General features: G+C 56.8%; 1 protein-coding gene across 2 annotated transcripts in view; it reads right to left on the reverse strand.

Annotated features, from left to right (window-relative positions):
- Positions 1–25,173, reverse strand: part of Scarb1 (scavenger receptor class B member 1) — a 39,669-nt gene extending 14,496 nt beyond the window's left edge. The window contains exons 1-7 of one of the 2 annotated variants that reach the window (XM_048343129.1): positions 24,844–25,095; positions 6,546–6,703; positions 5,954–6,095; positions 3,949–4,152; positions 3,179–3,274; positions 1,504–1,619; positions 668–834 (exon numbers count right to left, since the gene is read on the reverse strand). In XM_048343129.1, the coding sequence (XP_048199086.1) occupies positions 668–834; positions 1,504–1,619; positions 3,179–3,274; positions 3,949–4,152; positions 5,954–6,095; positions 6,546–6,703; positions 24,844–24,969 (1,009 nt within the window). In that variant the 5' untranslated portion in view covers positions 24,970–25,095. Of the gene's footprint in view, positions 1–667; positions 835–1,503; positions 1,620–3,178; positions 3,275–3,948; positions 4,153–5,953; positions 6,096–6,545; positions 6,704–24,843 lie in introns of both variants that reach the window. The other variant, XM_048343131.1, reaches the window with a different exon arrangement.
- Between the last annotated feature and the right edge of the window lie 339 nt (positions 25,174–25,512).

A 25,512-nucleotide genomic window follows, 5' to 3' on the forward strand; every position in this document is an offset into this window, starting at 1 on the left:
CAGAGACCTTGTGCTGGTCCCAGAAACCACACCTCACACTGCCAAACAGGAGACTCTAGCAAAACAACCAGTGGGCGCAAGGCCAGCCCCTGGCATGTATGGGAAGCAGGCCCGTGTCCCCACCCACACCCAGTCCTGGCATCTGTGGTTCTGGAGCCCAGGGGAACAGGGAATCAAGGTTATAGGCCAGCTGCCTTTAAGACAGGAAGGGAATCCTGTCCATTCTGAATACCAGAAGGGTCAGAAGAGGCCAGAGGTGAGGCCAGGGATCCGAGGCTGCCTCCGCGCTATGGAAATAGAGGAGGGGGCTGCAAGCCAAGGAGTGCCAGCACCTGCAGAAGGAAGAGGCAGAGTAGCGCGCGCGCACACACACACACACACACACACACACACCCATGCACCTCTGTGACCTTAGCCCAGGGAGACCAAGGCAGGCGCAGAACCACAGAACGGGAGATAACAAGCTTGTGTGTATGTCCCATGTCTGATACACACAGCCTGTTTTCTCTCTTCAGTTATCTCCCTGCTGCTCCTTATCTGCAGCCTAATGAAATGATCAAGAGTACAGAGACCACGGCTTGGGTGGACAGTGGCAGATAAGTCCCTGCTGGCACTGGCCCTGCCCTTGGCCCCAGGGGGCGGGGGAGGGACATGAAAGGACACGCACTGAACCTGCAGGTGCTGACGTTCAGAATGCCGGACTCCAGGCACGGGCAGAAGCCTTCATTGGGTGGGTAGACAGAGCCATTGGCAAATAAGGTTTTGGGGGCCACGAAGCGGTAGGTGGGGATGCCTTGAAACACCCCTGGCTCCTTGTAGATGAGATTCATAGACCTGTGGGGGGGGGCAGACAGGTGAGAAAGGACCCCAGAACATATGTCAGAGCCTGGCTTGCCACAGTGGCCACCTGTACAGCCCTCTCTTGTGGCCAGGGCGTGTCACTTTGCCCCGAGGGGCTGCAATGGCCTCCCCACCCAAGCCCATCGATTGTTCTCACCCAGAGGGCTTTCAATCAAAAGCTGCATGCAGCCAGCCCTCTTCTGCCAGGGGCCCCACATCTTAAGATTTGACCAAAATGTTTAGGGAGCAGGGTGCTGGTGGCCCACACCTGGGATCCTAGCTATTCACGAGCCTGAGGGCTGAGGGTCATGATTCAAAGCTAGTATGGGCAGGAAAGGCCATGAGACTCTTATTTCCAATTTATCAGCAAAAAGCCAGATGTAGAGCTGTGGCTCTAGCCTTGAGCACAAAAGCTCAGGGATAGTGCCCAGGCCACATTTATGCCCTAGTACTGGCATGAATGTGCATGCCTGCACGTGCATATGCACATATACGTGTGTGTGTATGCACACACACACACATACACACATACACAGGACAAGGTAAAACACGAAAATTCAGGGTGGTGCCAGAGCCAGTGAAGCAAACACGGAGCGGCTAGGCACTCTGTGCGCACACAAGGCCACAGTTGCACGAGGCTTCCTGGCTCTTTCCAGCTGCTACCTGCAGGCCTCGGGGCTGTAGAATTCCAGTGATGTCTCAGGAGTCATAAACGGCGGCCATATCTGCCCTGACGTCCCGTTGATCATGTTGCACCCCTCCGAGTGCCAGTAGTTGACCTGATGGGAGGAAGCGGCAAGACGGTGTGGCCTCTGGACAGCTGAGGCCTCAGGCATCATCAGCACGCCCCAACCGGCCCCACTACCAGCAGCACCACTCAGTTCCCAGGATGGGCACCTGGTGGCCAGCGAGGACAGGACACCAGGCGTCCCATGGAAGCAAGGACAGGACACCTGGCCTGGCCTGGAGCCTCAGACATTTCTTCTGCAAAATGTCATCACTCATATCACACACCAACAAATATCAACAGGCAAAGCTGGGAAATGGCTGGCAGGTGAACCACCCAAAGCCATAGTTGTGCAGCAGAGGCCTCACAACAAGCTACCAGGAGCTGCCTCTGGGGCACAGCCAAGGGCCCCTGTGCACCCTTCAGCCCCATTAGAACTCTAACCCATGCCTCATTTCACACTGAAAAAGCAAATCAGGAAGTATGAGCAGCATCCCTTAGGAGTAAGGACTCTCAACAGCCAAGCACAGTGGCCATGCCTAGAATCCTAGCACATGAGAGGCTGAGAAAGTTCCAGACTGGCCTGGGCGGCCCAGGGAAACCACCTCAAAATACTTCTTTTTCTTTTTTTCTGCTCTGGTCCTGGAGCTTGAACGAAGGGCCTAAGTGCTACCCCTGAGCTTTTTTTTGCTCAAGGCTAATGCTCTACCACTTGAGTCACAGCTCTACTTCTAGCATTTTGTTGGCTAGTTGGAACTCTCACAGTCTTTCCTGTCCAGGCTGACTTTGAACTGTGATCCTCAGATGTCAGCCTCATGAGTAGCTACGATACAGGTGTAAGCCACCAGCACACATCACCCATCATCCATGTAGCTCAAAATATATATACTTCTTTTTTTGGCCAGTCCTGGGGCTTCATCTCAGGGCCTGGGCACTGTCCCTGAGCTTCTTTTGCTCAAGGCTAGCACTCTACTACATGAGCCACAGCTCCACTTCCAGCTCCTTCTGTTATGTGGTACTGAAGAATCGAACCCAAGGCTCCGTGCCTGCTAGGCAAGCACTCTACCACTATGCCACATTGCCAAGCAAAATATTTCTTTTTAAATGGCTGGGATGTAGGTCAGTGGTAAAGCATCATAGCATGCAGAAGACCTGTGCTCCATTCCTTGAATGGAAGAGAGAAGAGAAGAGCCATCCCCTGCGTGAGAGAGAGACAGACACAGAGAGCACAGTCACTAAGGTGCAGAAGCAAGCAGTGATGTGTTTCCAGCATGTTCCGCAGGTTCTGGACACAGACACAGGGGACGGAACCTGGGACTCACAGGGAGGTGGGGCTTTCCTCTGGAGGGCGGGGCAGGGTGCCCAGGAGGACCGTGCATACTCCATTGTTGGGTTTTAATGGGAATGTCTTCCTGTGTTCTGGGGCGGAATTTCAAAGCTGTTCCTCCGGAGTCAGGAGTTGGGGGAGGAAGGGAGCCCAGCAGACGCCAGATGCCTGCACCTGAGTGCAGCACAGCCCAGAGCAGCGGCACCCCCACTGCCCACCCCCCTACCCCCCACCCCCACCCCCAGCAGCCAACTCCTACAGTGGACAGTCACCTCCACGCTCACCTTGCTAAGTCCATTCCACTTGTCCACAAAGTGGATCCTGCTGATGTCATGTACCCCGGTGAACACGGTGAAGAGCCCAGAGTCTGTGTCGTTCATCTGGGGACCAAGGCATGGGGGGAGGGTAGTTGACATCGAGCCCCACTGTGGACCTTAAGGGCTTTCTGGGGCACCACGCAGACAAAGCTGTCCATGTGCCCACCACCTCACGCCCAAGGAGGCACAGGATGATGCCAGGCTCTGAGGTTGCAGCCTGGCTGTGCCATGGCTCCAGGGCCCACCCTGGCTCCCCTCCGCCCTGCACTTGACTCGTGTAATCCTAGCTACTCAGGAGGCTGAGATCTGAGCATCGCGGTTCAAGCCAGCCTGGGCAGGAAAGTCCATGATACTTATCTCCAATTAACCACCAGAAAACCAGAAGTGGAGCTGTGGCTCAAAGTGGTAGAGAGCTAGACATGAACTGAAGAGCTCAGGGACAGCGCCCAAGCCCAGAGTTCAAGCCTCATGACCGACCAAAAAACAGAACAAAACAAAACAAAACCCAACCCTCTGCTGAGACATCAGCATGACCCTGAAAGACTATGGCCAGCTTCCGGCCCCCTGCAGCTGCTGGGAAGCTGCTATTCTAGCACACAGAAAACAAGGGAAGTCGTCTCCTGCCCCAGGAGGAAAGCCCTGGGAAGCCGAGCCAGGTCACCAAGGGTCAAGACAAGAGAAAGCTGGTGGCCAGCTGCCCCCCCCTACCTCCCCCCCATCCCAGAGCTCCCACTCACCTCTGAGAACAGTCCGAACTTGCCCTTGAAGGGCAGCATGTCTGGGAAGTATTTGTTGATGAGGTTCACCAGGGGGTCCTCATAACCCCACATAACTTCGCCCACCGTGCGGTTCATGAAGGCACGCTCCCCAAGGGTGCTGAAGGCCAGCGTCATGAGCAGCTTCAGGCTGGTGGGCTTGTGCTCCATCATCGCAGCTGCGCTCTGCAGAGCCGAGACACTGCTGCCAGTGCGGCCAGGGCGGTGGGGAGCCGCCCTGCACCACCTCACCTCCACCCCAGGTGCTCCAGGAGTCACCCCAGCTGACATGACAGGCATAGAAGCCAGCATGAAGCCCTTTCCAGGCAACACCCCTGCCCCGTGTTCTTCTGCAGGGGCACCGTCACACACAAAACCTGGGGCCCCAGAGAGGGCCAACTTGCTGGGGAGAGGGGCCAGTGCAAACCCAGGACTGTCTGCACCCCAGATTAAGCCAGGCTCAAAACCAGCCTAACTTCCACCCTCTACCCATCAGTCACTGGAGCTGTTCCTAAAGGCACCTGGGCACATATGGAGAGAAACCATCTCGGGTCCTTCCAGAAAGGATCCAGGCAGCCACTCCACTAACACCTACTTGTGTTACCACGGGGCTGTCCTGTCCTGGAGTCTGTGTGTGTCAGTGCTGGCTGTTTGCTGGTTAATTGGAGATAAGAGCCTCACACAGGGGCTGGGGGTATGGCCTAGTGGCAAGAGTGCTTGTCTGGTATACATGAGGACCTGGGTTCGATTCCCCAGCACCACATATACAGAAAATGGCCAGAAGTGGCGCTGTGCAAGTGGCAGAGTGCTAGCCTTGAGCAAAAAGAAGCCAAGGACAGTGCTCAGACCCTGAGTCCAAGCCACAGGACTGGCCAAAACAAAAAACAAAAAAACGAAGAGCCTCACACAGCTTTCTACCCAACTGCCTGGCTTTAAGCCATGATCCTCAGATCTCAACCTCCTGAGTAGCTGGGGTGATATGCATGAGTCACCAGCACTCTGTTGGTTTTTTTGGGGTTATTTTTTTTTTTGTCTTTTCTTTTTCTTTCCTCCTTATTTTGTGGTACTGGGGTTTACACATGCCGGGCAGGTGCTCTACTGCTGGAGTCACACCTTAGCCCCTTGGTTTGTTTTACAAAGGCATCACAAGGTCAAGGCCAGCCCTAGAGGAGGAGTGAGCCCCACTTGGAACAGGAGCGGGAACTGTCCGGTCTGGTCCCACAGGAACAACCCAGGCTCTTTTGCTTTCAAATCGTCTTTGAGAGGTGATAAACACATCGTCCCTTAAAAATCAAAACAGGATACAAAATAAAATATAAGTCCCTCTCCACCCTCGGCCAGGCTCCAAAGCCCTAAAGTAGGCTTTTGTTTGGTGAGCGATCTAAAACACCTTTTACATTTCCCAATGGATAGGAAAAGAATCATAATCGAGATCTTCCAGGAAACACGAAAATCCTGTGGACCCCATGTCCTTCACCAGGGTTACCAGGGAGGAGGGCAAGGCCACACCCATGAGTGCTCCCCTCAGCCGTTCCTAGGCTACAATGGTGGAGTTGGGGGCTGCAGACACTCTTCAGTGCCCGCCTTGGGCTCAGGCATGAACTGCTCACCGCGGGCCTGGGAAGGCTATGCTGGACGCTGGCACCAATTGGCACCTGGACACCTGGACTTGGGGGGGGCCCTAGCCATTCCTGACCCAGCCCAAGGTATCCCCCCCAGGCATCTACCCACTTCCTCCCCTGCCGAGCTGGGGGCAGGGTGGGCTTCCAAATCCCTGTTGCAGCCTTTGCCTGGGGGTGCTGAAGTCAGCCACAGCCTGAGGCCCACCCTGGTGGGGACCCTACAGACCTGGCCCATGCAGGAAGTGCCCCCAAACAGCTCTGTGCTGACACCCAGGATGGGCCCTGCCTACCCCACCTAGCCTCCGAGCGAGGTGGGGGGGAGTGGGGACAGTGGCAGGGACAGCCACTCCAGGCCCAGGACTCACCATAACCAGGATGTTGGGCAGGACAATGTAGTCACTCTCAGCACCCCGGGACTTATCGGGCTGGAACTGGAAGCTGCGGTGTTCCCGGAAGGACACAGTGCCATTGTCATTGAAGGTAATGTTGGTCTTATGTCTGAACTGTCTGTATGGAAACACCAGGTCAGCTCAAGCGTTCCCAGGGGCACCACACCCCTGCAAGGCTCTTCCACAACACCCCAAACCCCACAGCCTCCTCCACCCTGCTGCCCTCAGCCACATGGGTGGGTGCTGGGCGCTCATACGTGTGGGCCACATGCCCGTGTGTGTGCATGCATGCCTCCTGCATGTGTCTGTCTCGTCTGCTCTCAGCTCCCCACACTAATGTACCTTGAGGCCCCTCACTGTACCACAAACAACTCAGGCACCAACCAGCTGTCAGTGGCTCAAAGACACGTTTTCTTTGTAGGCTAAAGGTGTGGCTCAAATGGTAGTGCGCCACCTCATAAACACAAGGTCCTGAGTTCAGGCCCCAGTACTGGCACACACATAAAGGACAGAAGGACTTAGGCCCCACGGCTGTCGTTTGGGTGCCTGGCTGCCTCGGGAGCCTCACCGGTACACGTAGGGCCCGCGCTCCTGCACCAGCGGCTTCTCGCCCTTCAGGATCTCATTGGGGTTGATGACCTCAAAGAAGTAGACGGACATGTAGAAGGGGACAGGGATCTCCTTCCACATGTTGAAGGACAGGCTCTGGGGGTCGATGCGCACATTCTGCAGGGGGAACACAAACATGAGCATGGCCTGCCTTGCCTCGACTCCAGGCTCCCAGAAGTCTGTGGGTGTCTGGCCTGTACGGGGGCCAGCCCTGCTCACCCCCAGCATTCCATGAAATAATTCCTAATATGAACAATACTCAACACTTGCAAGTGTTGGCATGCTTCAAGTGTGCATGCACCAGCATTGGGGCTTGAACTCAGGGCCCAGGCACTGTCCTTCAGCTTTGCCTACTCGACTGGTGCTCTACTACTTGAGCCACAGCTCTACTTTTTGCTGGTTAATTGGAGATAAGAGTCTCACAGACTTTCCTGCCCAGCCTGGCTTGGAACTGTCATGCTCAGATCTCAGCCTCCTGAGTAGCTAGGATGACAGGTGTGAGCCGCCAGCGCCCCAGGAACTTTATAAAGCTTGGCAAAAAAAAAAAAAAAACAACCCACCCCAAAACCGTTTTCTGGTGGTACTGGGGTTTGAACTCAGGGCCTTGTGCTTTCAAGGCTGGCACTCTACTACTAGAGCTGAACTCCAGCCTAGCACAAAACCAGATCTTTTCTTTGCCAAAGAAAGAAGACTAAGCTGCTAGCTTCCCTGGTGGGAAGTCTGCCTATTTCTGTGCTCCTCCTCCTCTCCCTCCTCCCCTCCCCCCCCCCAGCCCATCAAAGAGAGCCCAGACCCAAAGCCATGCCGCGGGGCAGCTTGCGTCACTGTCCACTTTCCTTGAACATGGCCTTCCTGGACAAGGCCAACCACCCCCACTGTCCCGGTTTCAACAGCCAGACCCACCGACCGAGGCCCTGGAGGAAGCGGAGGCCTGACCGGCCCTGAACCCTGGGAAGAGGCAGAGCAGGGCAGCCAGGCCCAGCTCAAGCTTCTCGGGGCCCCGTGGCCAAGCTGGCACTCTGCACCTCATTTCCCTTGCACTGGCCAGGGCTGTGTCTCCTCTGATCTCTGTGGCATTTAGGGAAGAAAAGTAAATTCCCTGGCTGGGGATATGGCCTAGTGGCAAGAGTGCTTGTCTCGCGTACATGAAGCCCTGGGTTCAATTCCCCAGCACCACATATACTGAAAATGGCCAGAAGTGGCGCTGTGGCTCAAGTGGCAGAGTGCTAGCCTTGAGCATAAAGAAGCCAGGGACAGTATTCAGGCCCTGAGTCCAAGCCCCAGGACTGGCCAAAAAAAAAAAAAAAAAAAAAGTAAATTCCCTGCTGAGAGGTACACATGGGCTTGAGGGTTCTGGAAAACACAGGCGACCAGAGAGACCCCTTCTAGGATCACCATTCACAAACAGGTCAACGCATCTTCCCACCAGCCTGACAACCTGTGCCTCCAGCATGTGCAAAGGGGCTGTGGCAGCCACATGGCACTAGCTGACAGCATGCCCAACAGCCCCAGGTCCACGCCAGGCCCACTGCTCCCCCTCATTGCCCCTGTACAGAGCCACCCATACCCTGCAGATGAGGAACCAAGGCACAGTTGAGGCTGGACAGCTGTGAGGAGCAGGCACAGGGGGTCCAGGGGCCTAGGAAGGCTTCCGTGGGAGGCAGATCACAGTGTGTCCTGTGTCCTGGGTTCCCTGGACTGTCTCCACTGTCCAGCCCTGACAACCGTCCATGCCCCACGCTCTACCCCGCACACAGTCCATGGCGTCCCAGCCTGGACTGAGGCCCTCAGGCCGCCACCTGGGAGGCGGTCCTTCTCATTACAGATGCTCTTGGCTTCTGGGAGACCCGGCCCCACCCACCACAGGCAGCTTGGTGACAGTCACCGGCAGCTAAAGCAGCCATCATGATTAGAGTACCCCACAGTGTCAGTTCTGTGAAGGTGGGAACTGGGGCCTCCTCCACGGCCGAAGCCCAGGGCATGGGGAAGCAGGGCCGCAGGCCCCACATGCAGAGGAAGGGCGGCTGGGTGGTGGAGGCAGGGGATACATGCTGGGTGATGCTGCTGGCAAAGATCAAGCTGCAGGAGAATCCACCCATGGCAAATTGCTGCTCTCCCACCCAACAGAAGGCAACGCAATATCAGAAGGGCTGACAGCGGGTGAGGGGACACATGACTGCAATCCCAGCACTCATGGGGCTCAAGGGGCTCCATACCGCATACCCAGCCCTGGCCACAGGCAGTCCTTTCTGCCCCTCACCTGCCAAGATGGGGGGTAGGGGGAGGGACCCAGTGAGTCCTGGCAGGTAAGGGATCCAGAGGAGGATCTGGGGTGGCTGTGGCGCCTGGCATGAGGCGGCCTGCCCGGGAGAGGTGGACTTCGTCCTGCCCTTTCCTTCCATCGCACACCGGGCAGCTGATTAGATAGCACAAGGGTGAAGCACACAGCATCTTGCCGAGTGTAACTGTGCTTTTATTCTGCCCCTGCCCGCCCCCCAGGACAAAGATCAGTGCCAGAAGACAGTGTGTGGAGAGTCAGCCTCAGGGCGCTGGGCCTGGCTGGCCCTACAAGACCAGGCCCACAGGCAGAGCGGCAACCAGGAGGAGACAGTTGAGCTGGGTGAGCCTTTTATTGGAAGCCCACGCGCGTCGCTGACACAGGGGCAAGTTGCCAGCAAAGCTGAGTCACTGGATTCTTTCCTCCATGTCCCCCACTCAATGCTCCTGGGCCAGCAGTCATGGCCACGCCTCTTCAGACACAGCAAATCCACCATTCCTGTCCAGTGCCATCCTGGCCCCATCCACCCAGCCCCCTTGGGCTGAGCTGGTCACTCTGGCTCCAGTGGCTTCCATGGCTCCTCTTGTCTCAGAACTCAAATCTCATACCAGAGATTATGATGTGTGCTGCTGATGAGCCTCCTTTGCTGCTACCCAGAATGCAGTCATGGGAGATAGTGCTGAAGCAGCCTCCAGGACCATGAGGCAGCCTTGGCACTGGATCCCCAGGGCCTCACACAGCCACCCCATCAGGGTGCTTTAGTCATGAAATAAGTGCAAAGCAAGATCCCACACCCTGTAGCAGAATGACTAAAACGAGACAGGCTGACAGACCAAGCACTGGCGGGGCACAGGGGTGCTCACGGGGGAGGGAGATCAGCCCCACATGGATGAGTCACCCATAAAAACAGAGGCCTTTGCCATCAGAACTGAACCCAGGGCCGCGACTGTGCACTTCCACTGGTGTTTCAGAAGTGGGCACTCCGGAACTTACTGAGGTTTCCTATCTTAGACCGTCCACACCCTGTACCTAAGACACTGTTCTTCCAGGCTTTCTCCTGAGGGTTCCCGGGGCACTTGGGACCCAGAGCCACTGAGGGCGGCACCCATGGGTCTTGGGGTGGGGAGGGGAGAACTCCCCCTTGACTGCCACTGCTTGGCTCCTGTCCCCTCCCCATTCCAGCCTGAACTTCTGTCCTCTGCCCTGCTGCTTCTGAGGGTGCAGAGGACTTGGGTTGCTCCTGCTCCCTGCATCCCCTCCTACAGCCCCTGATGCTACAGGCAGTGGGCCTGGGCCTGTCCTGGGGCTTGGGGGGCCAAACTTCCACCCCAGGAGGCACCCCACAGCCGTGTACCCCTTCTTTTCCAGCCAGTGGGCAAGGCCTCTCATGGGAGCCCAGAAGGGCTCCTCTGACTGACTGGACTTCAGCGGGAGCTGGGGGTAGACACAGGGAGCTGGGGGGGGGGATGGTCCCCTTTGTGTCCCCACGGGGGTCTGCGGGCCAGACTCTGCCTCCTGCCCGTGACACTACTACTTCACCTGGCCTGGATGCAGGGGCCACGTGACAGTGAACTGGGGCTCACTCACGGAGCAGAGGCAGCCCATGGTCACAGGCCTTCTTCTTCCAGGCCTGGGGCTTGAACTCAGGGCCTGGGTGCTGTCCCTGAACTTTTTTCACACAAGGATGGTACTCTACCACAACTCCACTTCTGGCTTTTTGCTGAGTAACTGGAAACAAGCATCTCATGGACTTCACTGCTCAAATCACCACTTGAGAGCCCTGAGTGGGCTCTACGCTGAGGGACAGCGTCCAGCAGGAGCTGGACTTCACAGTCCCATGCTACGCAGCTCAGATGTGCGGAGCAGCCTTGAGCTGTGTGTACAGAGCCCAGCGCCTCCCTCCTCCGGGACAAGGGGTGGGATGACCCAGGATGCAACTGTCCTGGGACACAGCCATGTTCCAAGAACAAAGCCGGGGGCCTCATGGGCTTGGGGCTGACCACAGCTCAGGAAGGCGCTGCAGGCCTGCCAAGTCCTGGAAGAGTGGGGCAGGGTAGCGGCTGGGACCACTCTGCCTCTGGCTCCTGTGCTGGTGGCTGGGGGAGCACGGGCCCCATCCCACCCCAGCTGCTGGTGACAAAGCGGCCAGCAGCAGGTGGCCACGGCTCTGGGTTCCTGCAGTTCCGGGACACCCTCTCTTCACCCTGCATCCCACAGCGGCTGTGTGGGCCTCAACCTCCCCTTGTTCCAGTGCTCATTCTGCAGCTGCCCTATGGGTGTGTGGGAAATCTCGAGACATAGGCTGTGTCCTGGGCCTGGGCCCCTGGGGGAGACACTGCTGACCACTCCCACTCTGTCTTGAGGTCACCCTGCCCACCCTTCCCACGGGCAGGTGCTAAGGGCAGGCCCAGCCTCGCCTGGACACCTGCCCCAGTGCCCAGCACATTCCACTGCCCACAGCGGCCCTGGTGTAGAGGAATGCTATAACTATGCTGGCTTTGAGGTGACATTGAGACCTATGGAGGTGGGTGCAAAGCAACACCACGTGTCCCCCAGGCCTGGAGCTGGCACCTCACCATGCCCCCAATAGTCCTGGTGTCCTAATGACAGACCCAGGCACTTCCACAGCCATGCAGGGCTGTGGGCCCGGACAGGCCAGTGCTGCGGAGCCAGTCTGTGGAGGGTGTGAGGAGGCTGCCCCACAGACAAGGCGGCCTGGGCTCTTGGCTGGCCTTGGTCCTGGCCTGGTGGCCATTTCTGCACCCCCACACCAGTGGGGCTCCCCACGAATGACAGCCAGGACCACAACCTGTGCCAGCCACAAGCCTCACAAGCCTGGTCAGCGCATCAGCCCTGGCCTGCCCTGACTGCAGCCAGGCTGCTGTAAGTATGGCCGCCCATCTGGGTCCCCTGCCACTGGGGTCTCCTGACATGGGTTTGTCATCCAGCACCGGCACCACAGCAACGCAGCTCTACCAGAGGCAGGCACTGAACAGCACTGTACCCAGAATCCTCTGGAGACCAGCAGGGAGCCGATGCCATCCCTCCCTGCACACGGAGGACCCAGGCTTAAGATGGCTATGTCCCTGCTGTACCCACATCAACCCACGCCACACTGCCACATGAAGGTGACTCCCACACAGTGAGATGACAGCCACACTCTGAGACAACAACTACACAGAGACAACAGTCGCACTGAGAGGACAGCCGCACAGAGACAACAGCCAAACTGAGACAGCAACTACACAGAGACAAAGGCTGCACACTGAGACAACAGCTGCACACTGCAGCCTCACACTGAGAAAACAGCCGCACTGAGACAACAGACACACAGAAGTGACAGCAAAACTGAGATGGCAGCTACACAGAGAAACAGCTGCACACTGTAGTCTTACACTGAGATGACAACCCCACTGAGATGACAGCCACACTGAGAAGAGTCACACACTGAGATGACAGCCACACAGAGATGACAGCCCTACTGAGATGACAGCCCCACTGAGACGAGTCACACACTGAGAGGACAGCCACACAGAGATGACAGCCACACTGGAATGACAGCTGCACTGAGACGACAAACACACAGAGATGACAGCAAAACTGAGACAGCAGCTACACAGAGACAACAGCTGCACACTGTAGCCTTACACTGAGATGACAGCCACACTGAGACGAGTCACATACTGAGATGACAGCCCCACTGAGATGACAGCCACACTGAGACGAGTCACACACTGAGATGACAGCCACACTGAGACGAGTCACACACTGAGATGACAGCCACATAGAGACGACAGCTACAATGAGAGGACAGCCACACAGAGATGACAGCCACACTGGAATGACAGCTGCACTGAGATGACAGACACACAGAGATGACAGCAAAACTGAGATGGCAGCTACACAGAGACAACAGCTGCACACTGAGACAACAGCTGCACACTGCAGTCTCACACTGAGACAACAGCCACACTGAGATGACAGCCTGAGATGACAGCCACATAGAGATGACAGCCACACTGAGAGGACAGCTGCAGAGATGACAGCCACGCTGAGATGACAGTCACACCCTGAGATGACAGCCACACTGAGACGACAATCACACAGAGATGACAGGAGGCCCCAGAGGACAGAGGCAAGAAGGGAGGAAGAGCCCCAAGCCCAAGGCAGGAGCAGCTGAGCAACTCTGTCAGATGGTAGTCTGTAGACAGAACCACTGCACTTGGTTTTAGACCTCCAGCCCCAGACCTGGGGGGATAACTGGTGTCCACGCCAGAGGTGACAGCACCACGGTACCTGACACCTGGCAGCGGGGGTCCTGAGGAGTTCGCATCCTCACTTCCTCAGGGACCACGGACCATGACTAAACCAAGCCTGAGGCCTCCTGCCTGCAGATAACAGGACTTCACTTCCCACCTCAAAATGCAAACCAAAGCAGTGCTGCACACACTACAGCAGACACTTGGAACATTCTAGAAAGCTCCACGGCACTGAGACAGAGATGGCAAAGCATTTCTGGGAGGCAACTTCTAAGACGCTGGGCTCCTGTCTCCCTATGGCAGGAGAAAGCGTCCAGGCACTGGGGATCGGGTCCAGCAGAAGCTGTGTATGGAGGCAGGAGACACAACCAGCGCTGCTGCCACCACCAGTCACTCAATGTGGTAACCAGAGCCAGGTACACACAGCCACACAGACCACTGTGCTGGGCACAGAGGGACAGCCTCTCCCCGGCCCAATGTCCTGGCCTGTTAGCCCTATCCCAACTGGGGCTTAGACTTGGCACCAGTGGCTCACACCTGTAATCCTCGCTACTCAGGAAGCTGAGATCTGAGGATTGTAGTTCAAAGCCAGACCGGGCGAGAAAGTCTATAAAACTCTCATCTCCAGTAACTACCAAAAGGCCAGAAGTGGTGCTGTGGCTCAAGTGGTAGAGTTATAGCTTTGAACACGAAAGCTCAGGGAAAGCTCCTGCTCCTTTGCCTGGGGATGATCACTCTGTGTTGTTTATTTATCTAGCTCTGGGTGTCTGTGTACTTTGCTTGAATTGCATAATATTTCACAATAAGAGAAATCAAAGACATTCCTGCTGGACAGTGGTGCTGGGGGAGGGGGGCGGGAGTTGGGGGCCTGGGAATGGATAGCAGGAGGGAGTCCCAGTGCCAGGTCCCAATGCCAGGGAGTCTGGGCTGTGCTGGCCCTGGGCCCAATGAAGCTGGCACAGCCTCCCTCTCAGGGGCCCAGAGGGGACCAGGGCACCAGGCCCAGGGATCCTCACAAAGCCTGCCTCCTCCAAGTTAGCTCTGCACCCTGGGACCCCACCCACCACCTTTCCAGGAGGAAGAAGGGTAGGTGGGTGTGACCCTGAGGGCCTCAGAGGGTACCAAAGGCCACTATGGGGCAGTGCCTTTGTGAAGGATCTGTGATGGAGCACGGAGGAATCCTGCCAAGAGCCCGGTGCTGGGAGAACCCGGCAGTGCAAGGGCCAGCCCTGGGCTTGGAGGAGAACACGGCTGGGCCAGACCTCAGAACAACCGTGGAGGTAGTGGAAACAAGGATCTGAGAGGGAACTGGAGAGGAGGAGGGAGGAGAAGCCAGGTGTTGCTGGCTCATGCCTGTAATCCCAGTGACTGAGAGGGCTGAGAGCTGAGGATCGCAGTTCAAAGCCAGCCCACACAGTAAAGTCCATGAGAATGCTTATTCCCAATTAACCACCAGAAAGCCATAAGTAGAGCTGTGGCTCAAGTGGTAGAGAGCTAGCCTTGAGCAAAAAGGCTCAGAGAGAGTGCCCAGGCTCTGAGTTCAAGCCCCAGGACTGGCACAATTTTTTTTTTAATTTTAAAACAAAGCACAAGGTAGGAACGGGTTGGCCAGGCCTCTGCAGACATATGTGTATCTGAGAACCACTTAGGGGAACCCCAACACAAAGCACAACACAGAGGATGCGGCCAAACAGAGACACAGGCGCAACAATCAGCAACCCCCAAGGGCCTCACACTAGCCCGCTGGCCACACAGGTCTGCATCTGCCAGGGAAGAGGTCAAGCCAGCCCAGCCATGCTCTAACCATGTAGGACAACTCCTATGAGCAGCACATGTTTACTACCTTCGTGTCGGGGAGGGCGGGAAGGCACAGGAAAACACGCAGCAGGGAAGTAGCGGAGGCTGGATTCAAATCTGGGCTACCCGCTTCCACTGTCCACCTGCTCCAGTCCCTCAGCAATTCCAGGTGAAATCCTGCAATGCACTGTGGAGGAGCCTGGTGACCTGGAAACTCATGCATCAGCTTGGCAACCACTGCAGGACCATCCTTGTGCATGGCCTTGGCGACAACCGCAGCACCTCCTCCTCTCCAGCTCAGCCTCTCAGCCAGGTGGGAGGAAGTCTTCATCACAAGCACACACAGGGACACCTGCAGACACCCCTCCACCTAGCACCCACGCTGTTCTCATCCCCATGGTGTAGGGCAAGGCCCGGCAGCAGTGGTGCCTTGTCCAGGGGCCCATGCCAACCTGGCAGAAACATTTACGGAGCACACCTGGTAGCCGGGATTTCAGATGCCTGCTCCAAAGCTGAGCCCACACAGTGGGCTCAAGGTCAGGCCTGGGCCCCGCCTGCACACCCATTGTCCCCCACAGCTCACATGGGAGGTGGACAAAGCCTGAACCCCAGGCTACCCCGCCCTGCCATCTCTCCTAGTTTCTTACATGTACCTCCCCCAGGATGGGACCCTTGAGGCTCTGCCCACCTCCCTCCTGGCCTCCGCCCACAGTCCCACTTCTTCACCTGACACCATCCAGCCCTGTGGCCTGCTCCCTCAGGGGTTTTGGTTTCGCCAAAGGAAAAAACAAAAGCTGAAACTGAGTGAGATCCAAATAGTTAAAGATCTAATCATCTAAGGGTTTGTGAAATCCCTGGGACCAACAATCACCCGATAACCCAACACCCCCTCAAGAAGGCCTCAGGATAACATCTCCAACACCGTCCTGGCGAGACATGGCTGGGGCAATGTAGGGACACAGGGCTGGGTTACTTCACTTCTTTCTGCTAACAAGGAAGCCTGAAGAACTTCTTCCTCTGGGCCCCCAATGGCCAATCAGAACATCTATGTCCTGAGTCCTGGTGACTGGTCCAGGGATGAGCATGTGACACTATCTCAGTCAATCAGAGCCAAGGGACAACTTTCCCAGCCACTGTATGGTCTCTGTTTTCCTTTGTCCTCTGGACTGATGGATATGATTGATATAAGGGACCTGGGGATGGGCCACACCTCTGCCACCTTGGGGAAGTGGGGGGAGCAGCAAGATGAACCCTGGTCTCCTCCACATCATCATGCAGCTCCTGCTGGTGAGAACCTGCTCCTGAAGCAGCAGCTCCACCGCCACCCCCATCTTCACCCTCCCTCCCACCCTTCACCCCCCACCCCCACTCCCTTCCCCGCACCTCTTCTCCCAGACCCTGTGCCTTCATGTCGGGGCAGGAAAGAGGTCAAGGGGAAGACAGCAGCCTCCCACAGGGGCAATGCCAAGTCCAGTAGCCTGAGGTGGCTGGAAGGCAGCCCAGGCATGTACACACACGGGAACATGGGCGCATCCCCAAGACCCAGGTTTCTGGGTGCTCACTGGGGCACCAGGACTCAATCAGACCCGGGGGAGATGAGCACAGAGAGGTCAGGTAACTCACCCAAAGCCACACAGCTAAAACAGCAAGAGCCAGGATGAAACCTGCCAGGTGGGGTTCCTCTCTCTAGCTCCCCCCAGCTCCCTGCCCTGCCCAAGGGTCTCCAGCTGGGGTGCTCTGAGCCTCCCCAAAGCACCAAGGAAGGGAAGGGGACAATTTCAGAGACCATAGGGGCTGAGCAGGGAACACAGAGGCGATTGGCGCTGGCCCTGATGGTGGTGGAGGAATGTTGGGAGCTAGGGGTGCGGAAGTGTCTTCAGGAAGTTACACTTAGCCAGATGCTGATGGCTCACTACTGTAATCCCAGCTACTCAGGAGGCTGAGATAAAAAAAGACCATGGTTCCTGGGGCTGGGAATGTGGCTTAGGGGCAGAGTGCTAGCCTAGCATGCATGAATCCCTGGGTTCCATTCCTCAGTACCACATAGACAGAAAAGGCTAGAAGTGGCGCTGTGACTCAAGTGGTAGAACGCTAGCCTTGAGCACAGAGAGGCTCGGGGACAGTGCCCAGGACCTGAGTTCAAACCCCAGGACTGGCAAAAAAAAAAAATCATGGTTCAATGCCAGCCCCTGGGCAGAAAAGAGACTCCATCTCTACTTAACCAGCAAAATGTCATTGGAGGCATAGCTCAAGTGGTAGAGAGCCAGCTGAGTAAGCAAGCTAAGGCTGAGTGACTGTGAGACCCTAAGGGAATCCCTGGCACTGCCCCAAACAAACAGAAGTTACAGTGGAGGGGGGGGTCACTCTGGGGGTAGAGCATGTGCCCAGGACTCCACAGAATACAAAAGAAAAAAAAAAGAAAAGGAAGGAAGGAAGTATGGAAAGAAGGAAGGAAGGAAGGAAGGAGAAACTACCTTTGAACTGAAACATAAAAGCAAGGGGACTGAGTACTCCAGGCAAAAGGACTGCATATGTCAAGGCCCTGAGGCAGGAAATGGTAAGGCAGGTTTGGGAAGGCCGGCAGGTGAAACTGGACCAGGCAGAAATGATCAGTGTGCAGGCAGCTAGGGCCTAGGAAGAAATGACTCCGGCCAGGTCAGGACATGTTTGAAGCCAAATAAATACAGGAACCTTGCAAGCAGCAATTTCTTTCAATGATCCATTTTAAAGAATACCCTGGCCAGACACGGCAGCTCACGCCTGAAATTCCAGCTACTCTAGAGCCTGAGATCAGGAGGACTGTGGGTTCAAAGCCAGCTCAGGCAAAAAGCTAGTGAGAACCCACCTCAATCAACAGGCCAAAACTGTGATGTGTGCCTGTATGTAAGCTAAGCAAGAGGAGAGGGCTGGAGGATCAAGGCTGTCTAAGGCTGGCCTTGGGCAAAAACTTGAGGCCCTGTCTTAAAAAATGACCAAAAAAAGAAAAAGAAAAAGCAACTGGCTTTGGTGGGAAGATGACAGTAGAGCAGTGTGGGCAGGCAGAGAAGACAGCACCATTGGGGGTGGGGGGATGGGCCAGCAGTCACCAGCAAGTGGTGGCCGCTGGAGGGGGCCATGCCATAGCAGGCCCTGCGCACCCACAGCCCGCAGGGGCGCAAACCAGCCTGTCCAATACCGGGCTAATCATCCTATGGAAGGAATGACTGGGCTCCAGGCTGGCTCCGGACGTCACAGACAGAGCTCCTCTTCCTCCTGCACCTGGCATTTCACGGGGAGAGCGGCAGCAAGCACCAGGCACCAGCTCCATGACCCAGGAAGACACACGCAGTAGGACTTGGCAGGTGGGGGGAGGGGGCGTGGCAAGGAGGGAGCTGACCACAGCTCTGCCATTGGGCATGGCCAGGCAGGCAGCACCGGGGCGTCCGGTTCCTGCCCCAGCATCTGCTGAGACCAAAGTGGAAGGGGAGAGGGCTGGCATGGGAGTCAGGGGGTGGTTGGTGTCAGCCTGTGGCTGCGGTGCAGAGAGCCAGGGGTCCATACTGCAGAGTGGGTGAGCATGAGTGGTGCAGCCGATGGTTGCGGTGAAGATGAGCAGGCCACCACAGGACAGAGCAGTGCCATCAGAGTCAGTGAGCCCAGCAGCTCGGGATGGAGGGGCCCCAGCAGAGGCAGGGAGGTGGCAGGGCCAAAGCCCCAGAGTGCGAGAGTGCTCTGTACAGGCTCCAGGCTGGGTTTGTGGTGATGGGTGCAGACAGGGACGGGGTGGCATTTAACACAGGGCCCAGGCACAGCGACCCCGGGACTGTGAGCCTAGTTCACCCTCACTGTGAGAGGTCACCAGCTCAGGAGGCCACACAGGTGAGGCCAAAAGCAGTCAGAAAAATGAGAGGACACACACTTAAAATGGCTTAAGAACCCTTGTAGAAGCTTCTAGAGGAAGTGGAAGGCACAGCATCGAAAACACCAGGAAGCAAGCAAGGGTCAAGCCCCTCCCATTCCTTCCCTTCCCCTCGGGCTTCAGTGAGCAGGAAGGGAGGGGCCCAGACCGGAGGGAACCAGAGGCTCAGAAGCTGGACACACACGTGCATGCATGTTGCACGTGCACGTGCGCGCACGCGCGCACACACACACGCGCACACACGCACCTACTCCTCTGGGGAGGGTCGGTTCTGGGCTGCAAGTCCCCCACAGGCTGCCAGTCTCCAGTCCTCTTCGCCCTCTACCACAGATCCAGAACCAGGTTTCTGTGTCCTTTGTGGCCACCAAGAACCAGCAAGCCAAGGGCACAAGTGGAGGGAAAGGAGCAGAGGACAGGAAAAAGGACCTTTTCTTTCCTGTTTTTATTTGTGTTGCTTTTTTTTTTTTTTTTAATGTTTAGGCATTGTGCGCCAGGGTCTCGAGCATAGCCCACATTCGCTTAGAGTTCGCCATCCTCTAGCCTCTGCCTCCATGGAGCTGGTATTTGGGTCAGAGCCATCTGCACTGCTGAGCTGGAGGCCTTGGGGGAGGAAAGGCTGGTGTAACGGCCCCAACTGAGCTATGGTCCCAACATTCTACCAGTGGTGGTTGGGGGAGATGGGTGTAGGCTGCCCGGGCCCCCCCTGTTTGTGGACACCCAGGGCCCAGTGGCACACAGGGAAAGTGGCTCACGGGGCCCCTTTGGAGGTGCTGGGAGCCCAGCCACACCGCCTTCAGGGGACACTGCAGTCCCTCCTTCCAGGAAGACACAGGCTTCGGGGCACAGAAAGGCCTGGCCCACACATGCACATGCCCACCCAGGAACATGCTACCAGGAGGACTGCAGGACATGCCACACGTCTGTAATGATCATTGTGTGTCTATGTGACACATGTGTGCATACCCTCTGTGCAGGCGGGTGTGCCCCACATGAGAATAAGCACACCCACGGGTCGCAATGTGGGGAAGATCCACCCCAAAAAAGAGAGACCAAAAATAGCCCCAGGCTGCCTGGCCTGGAGGAAGCCAGGCACAGGCAAGGGGAAAGCGACAGCCACAGCCCAGCACACCTGGCAAACCCATGGGCCCCGTGACTGAGGCAGGGCCAGCGGGCAGGGCATGGCAGCTCCTCAGGAGTGCACGGGGCCTCAGGTGCTTCCTGCAGGCAGGAGCCCCGGGGGTGAGGGGGCTGCACCCGGAACAGGAGCCTGCCCCAGGAGCCTGCCCCGGGAGCACAGAAGAAGGCTTCAAAAGGGCCCGGGGTCTAGCATCTACACAGAGAAGTGGAAGGGCCAGGTCAAGGAAAGCACGGGGAAAGCCACCCGGCCCCCGGCACCCACAGGCTCCAGCACCTACAGGCTTCTCAGGACGGAGCTGGAGGGCAGGGAAGGGCTGCTCTGCAGTCAAACCTCCAGGATGGAAATTCTGGCGCCACCAAGTAGAGCTGTGAGACTGGGCAGGTTGCTTTCTCGCTCTGTGTACCTGCCTTCCACAATAAACAGAAGCAACAGCAGCCATCTGTGTACTAAAGGAAGGGCTGGGATGCAGCTCTGCAGTCACTGTAAGCAGATACTAAATGAGGAGACTCAAGACAGTCCAGCAGGTGACAAACGCGGATACTAAATGAGGAGACTCAAGACAGTCCAGCAGGTGACAAACGCCTACTGACGGTCACCTGCCATCAGCCTCAACTTTTTTTGTTATTGTTTTTTTGGTACTAGTACTGGTACTTGAACTCAGGGCTTGGGCACTGCCCCTGAGCTTCCTTGCTCAAGACTGGTGTTCCACCACTTGTCCCACAGCTCCACTTCCGGCTTTTTGGTGATTAACTATATATGAGTCTCACAGGCTGTCTTCAAACCGCCACCCTCAGATCTCAGCCTCCTGAGTAGCTAGGATTACAGGCTTGAGCCACCAGCAGCTGGCCAATCAGACCTTTTAACAGATTGACAAAGTCTGCCAAAGGTCACAGAGTAACTTGGGCTGTCACAGGTCTCCAGAGAGTGAGAGAGTCAGGGTTTACAAAGCGATGGGTGCCAGGGCAGGAGGGGGGGTGCTCTGAGAGTGGACAGCAGTGCCAAGACTCAGTGTTCTTAATGGAGAAGTAGATGCATGCATGCTCACACATGCACACACGTGCTCAAAACATCCCAGACCAGGGTGAGACAGCCCACCAGGAAGGAGGAAGGAGGGCCCCGGGCTGGAGTAGTGACCCATCTGGGTGTGTGCTGAAGGTGAAGTTCACAGAGGGAAGCATAACAGCATAGCCCCGGGGCCTAGAGAAGGAAGGAATGGTGTGGGGGACACGGGAGAGGGGGACAGTTCCATCCTGGAGGACGGACCAACACATGCCAGGCTCCCATCCAGGCAGAACACAGAGGCTGTGACCCTGCCCTTAAGGATGTGCCCACGCGCAGTCACATCCCAGCGCGCCACCCAAGCAGCCTACCCTCCTCAGCTTGTTCCAGCTGATGGACAAGGCGGTGACAAGTTGTGTGTTGCAACACCCCGCCTGGACTAAAGGAGATGACAGAGGGTCAGAAGCCCACCTGGTATTAGGAAAAGAAAAAAAGGGGGGAGAACAGAGTCTTCAAGATTAGCCTGAGCTACAAAGTGAGACAAACAAACAAAAAGCTGTCATTGATAAAGTCTTACCTTTAATAGCTTCCCTGGGCCACATTCCCAGTCTCCTCTCCTGCACTGTGAGCACCTTTGTCAGTCTGGAATGTGCCCCTCCACATCTTTTCCCAAGGTTTTACATGCACTAAGCTCAACCCACTGAAAATACAGAATGTTGCTTAGTCGTGTGTATGTGTGTGTGTGTGTGTGTGCGTGCGTGCATGTGTACGCATGTGAGCACGTATGTCAGTACTGGGCCTTGAACTCCTGGCATGGGCACTGTCCCTCAGCTTTTTTGCTCAAGGCTAGTGCTAACCCCACTTGAAGCACAGTTCCATATCTGGCTTTTTAGTGGTTAACTGATAAGAGTTTCATGAACTTTCCTGCCCAGGCTGGCTTTGAACTGTGATCCTCAAATCTCAGCCACCTGAATGGCTGGGATTCATAGGCATGACCCATGGGCACTGGCTTAGTTTCTTCTTTTTAACTTGTTTGATCCACCAGAGAGCTCCCACTTATTGAATGGGAGATGATGCCTCCCTGTGAACCCCAACACACTCCTGATCTTTGCCACAGCCCAGATTCCTTATCTGGAAGAAGGAAGAATTCCACCCTCAGCCGATTTCACAAGGCAGTTGTCAGACCACAGTGAAAAGTCAGGTACTCAAGGGGTGGATGTTTCTACACACTTGTAATCTGCTTTGTCCCTGTTAATCTCCCTGGGAGACAAACCAGGTCTGACCCTGCCTTGGAGCTGCAGACTAGCCAGGGCTCAGCGGTGAAGTCACTAGAGAACCAAGGAGCCAAGTCCCCCCAGCTAACACCTAGCACAGCCTGCTCTGTGTCCTCAGGCTCCAAAACTGTCACCAAAGGCGGTTTTGAAAGGCATCCCGGCATCAGGGCCTTGCTCAACCTCAAGGCAGACTGTGAAGTGCAAATCAAACCCATCAGAGAAGCCAAAGTCAGAATAATGACAAATCTGTTGAGGAGATGAGGTGAAGTAGGTTATCCCCATTCGTTAAAGTGGAAGTATAAACAAAAGGTTTGCTCAGAAGGGAAACATCAAGTCAAAATCCAAGTGAAACAAGTTTGTGTATCCTCAAGATTCTACTCTGTGGCAGTATTCTTGGACACAGTTACATAGACAGAAGGAGTCAGCAGTCAAGGGAGAAACAGGCAAACAAATATTTACCTCTCTATTGGAGTAGTATACAAAGGTGAAGAAAATGTGAGAGGAGTCGGGTGGTGCATGCCTATAATCTCAGCTAGTAGGGAGATGGAGGCAGATCATGGTCCTTATCTGAAAAGCAAACTAAACCAAAACAAGGACTGTGGCTGTGACACAAGTGGACGAGCACCTGCCTTGCAAATGTGAGGCCCCAGTACTCCAAAAAGAAAAAGAAAGTGAAGAAAGTCTAGAATGATACACAGCAATTGCATGGCAATTGTAGGGATGTCTGAAGAGGAATAAAAGAGGGTGTTCTTTTTTTTCTGCCATTTGAATTTTGGGGCGTGCTGGGGATCGAATCCCAAGCCCAGCACACGCAAAGCAAGCAATCTACTGCCAAGCTATTCCTCCAGTCCTGAGGTGTTTTTTTGTTTTGTTTTGTTTTGTTTTTGCCAGTCCTGGGGCTTGAACTCAGGGCCTGATCACTGTCCCTGGCTGCTTTTTGCTCAAGGCTAGCAACTCTACCTCTTGAGCCACAGCACTGCTTCTGGCTTTTTCTATATATGTGGTGCTGAGGAATCGAACCCAGGCCTTCATGTATATGAGGCAAGCACTCTACCCCTAGGCCATATTCCCAGCCCCTGAAGTTATTATTTTTTTTACAAGCAAGTATTCATGCCTTTTATATTTGAACTTAATAAACCAAAAAAGCAGAAAATATCCAAGCACAAGGCGTCCCATTCAAGCTGCACATGGACCCAGGCAGCCAAAGACAACTGCAGTGGGAGGCCTTTCCTGGGCAGAGGCCCACCAAGCTGTCCCCTGAACACAGGCTTTCTTCTTCCCCAGGAGGCCCTTGGGCGGGCTCCAGCCTGGGCTGTCCCTGAAGAGGCAGCCTTGGGCTGGGTGTGCCTGCTGTCTTCAGCCTTCACACCACTCTGCCCCAAGCCAATGGCCTTTGGGAATTTCGAGGGCTGGAAAGCATACCTCTACTTTAAGCTGGAACTTGAGAAGTCTCAGAGCAACGTGGTTTTCCTTTGCGGAAGCAAAGCCTAAGAAAGAGCACTCCCCAAAAGAACCCCAAGCTGAGCTTCAAGCGAGCTCTTACCACTGTCCACACCCCCAAAGCAAGAGGCTCAGGCTGTCGTGGGCACAGGCGATGTGCCGGCTCACTGGGTACATCCACATCCACACACAGAGAGATCCTGGCATCCCCAGGCCCCACAACAGGAGGAAAAGCTGCCCGAGAGAGAAGCTAGCCTGCCAGCCCCAGGTCCAGCATCGCAGAAAACTTGAAAATCCTCAACTACTCAAAGAGAAGGCCCTAACCAGCCCAGGCCAGTGATTCCAAGGCCAGCCAGGCTCCAAGAAGTAGCAGCAAGGTCTATCCACAGGTGTTCTCCGTTTACCCCAGGGAGGGCTGCCAGGAGAAGGGGTGCACAGGTCCTCAAGCTTAAGGACCTCAGGGTGAAGGAGCAGATGAAGAGGAAGGACAGTAACCCACCCTCTCTCCAGGGACGGCAGGCAGCCTCTCACCCCTTCTCAACCCTTTCAGGGCTCTGGGTTCTTTTAAGTGGAAGTGACAACCACAGTCCCTGCTCATTCAGACCCATGGCCGGTGGCCAGGGCAGAGTCTGCTGGTCTGAAGGCCAGCGGCTGCCTAATGTATGTGCCAGGCTGAAAGGGCAAAGGGGTGGAAGGTTGGGATCAGAGGAGCCACCGCGCAGCGAGCACTGGGGAACCTTGGGCTGGGCTTGTCTCTGCCAGCCAGCCTGGGAAGAAAAGCGGCTTATCTTTCCGTCAGCGCCCGCCGGGAGGGGGGGGGGGCGAGCAGGGCCCCCGCATTCTGCCTCTGGGCCAGGGTTCCTCTGGGTGCCACCGGGCCGCCGGCCGCCTAACGGGCCAGGTACCCGTGTGGCCCCCCTGGCACAGATCAGGTGCAGCCTCCTGTGGCCGGGACGGCCCGCCGCCCGGGATAGGACCCGAGTCCCCCTGCTCCGGACAGCAACCGGGCCCCAGGCCCCTTCCCTAAGCCTGGGGTCTGTCACTCAGGCCTCTTCCCCTCCGGCAAAGCCCGCCGGGCCCCAGGACCCCCTGTCCCCGCCGCCCGCCTGACCCCCGAGACCCCGCGTCCCCGCCCGGCCCCCGCCTCCCGGAGGCCCCGGACTAGGTCACGCACCTTGAGGACCTGCTGCTTGATGAACGAGGGCCCCAGCCCGACCATGAGGGCGCCCAGCACGGCGCACAGCAGCCCCGTGACGCCCAGCGCCGCGGCCGCCCAGCGCGCTCGGGAGCGGCCGCCCATGTCTGCGCGCCCTGGCACCCGCCCGGGACTCGCGGGGATCTCCGCGTCTGTGAGGAGCTCGGACGGCGGCTGAGGCGGAAACTCCGGGGACCTGAGCCAGCCACGACGGCGCGGAGGGGCTCGCGACGGCGCGCGGGAGGGCGGCCGGGCAGGTGCCCGCGGCTTTATGCGCCATGGCCGCGTGGCCGCGCCGCCCCCCGCGCGCCCAGGCCTGGGATTCGGGCCCGCCGCGGGGGGCGGGGCGGGGCGGGGCTGGGGGCGGGGCCAGTGCCAAGTGAGGACCGCGTGGAGAGCGAGGGGCGGGGCCCTGCGAGAGCGGGAGGGGCGGGGCCATCCCAGGGTACAGGCTTCCGGGAGCGGGAGAAGGGCGGGGCTTTGGTGGGCTTGGCAGGGGCGGGGGCAGCGTGCGGCGCAGACTGCTGGAGTTGGGTGGGAGGCGGGAGGGGTGAAGGAGGGGGAGTCTCGTGTGGGCGTGGTCTTTCGTGGGAGTGGGGCGTTGTGTGGGTGGGGCCCTAGTGGGTGGGGCCTGCGGAGGCAACTGGC

This window comes from Perognathus longimembris, chromosome 3 (assembly GCF_023159225.1).
Source record: "Perognathus longimembris pacificus isolate PPM17 chromosome 3, ASM2315922v1, whole genome shotgun sequence".
Classification (NCBI taxonomy): Eukaryota; Metazoa; Chordata; class Mammalia; order Rodentia; family Heteromyidae; genus Perognathus; species Perognathus longimembris.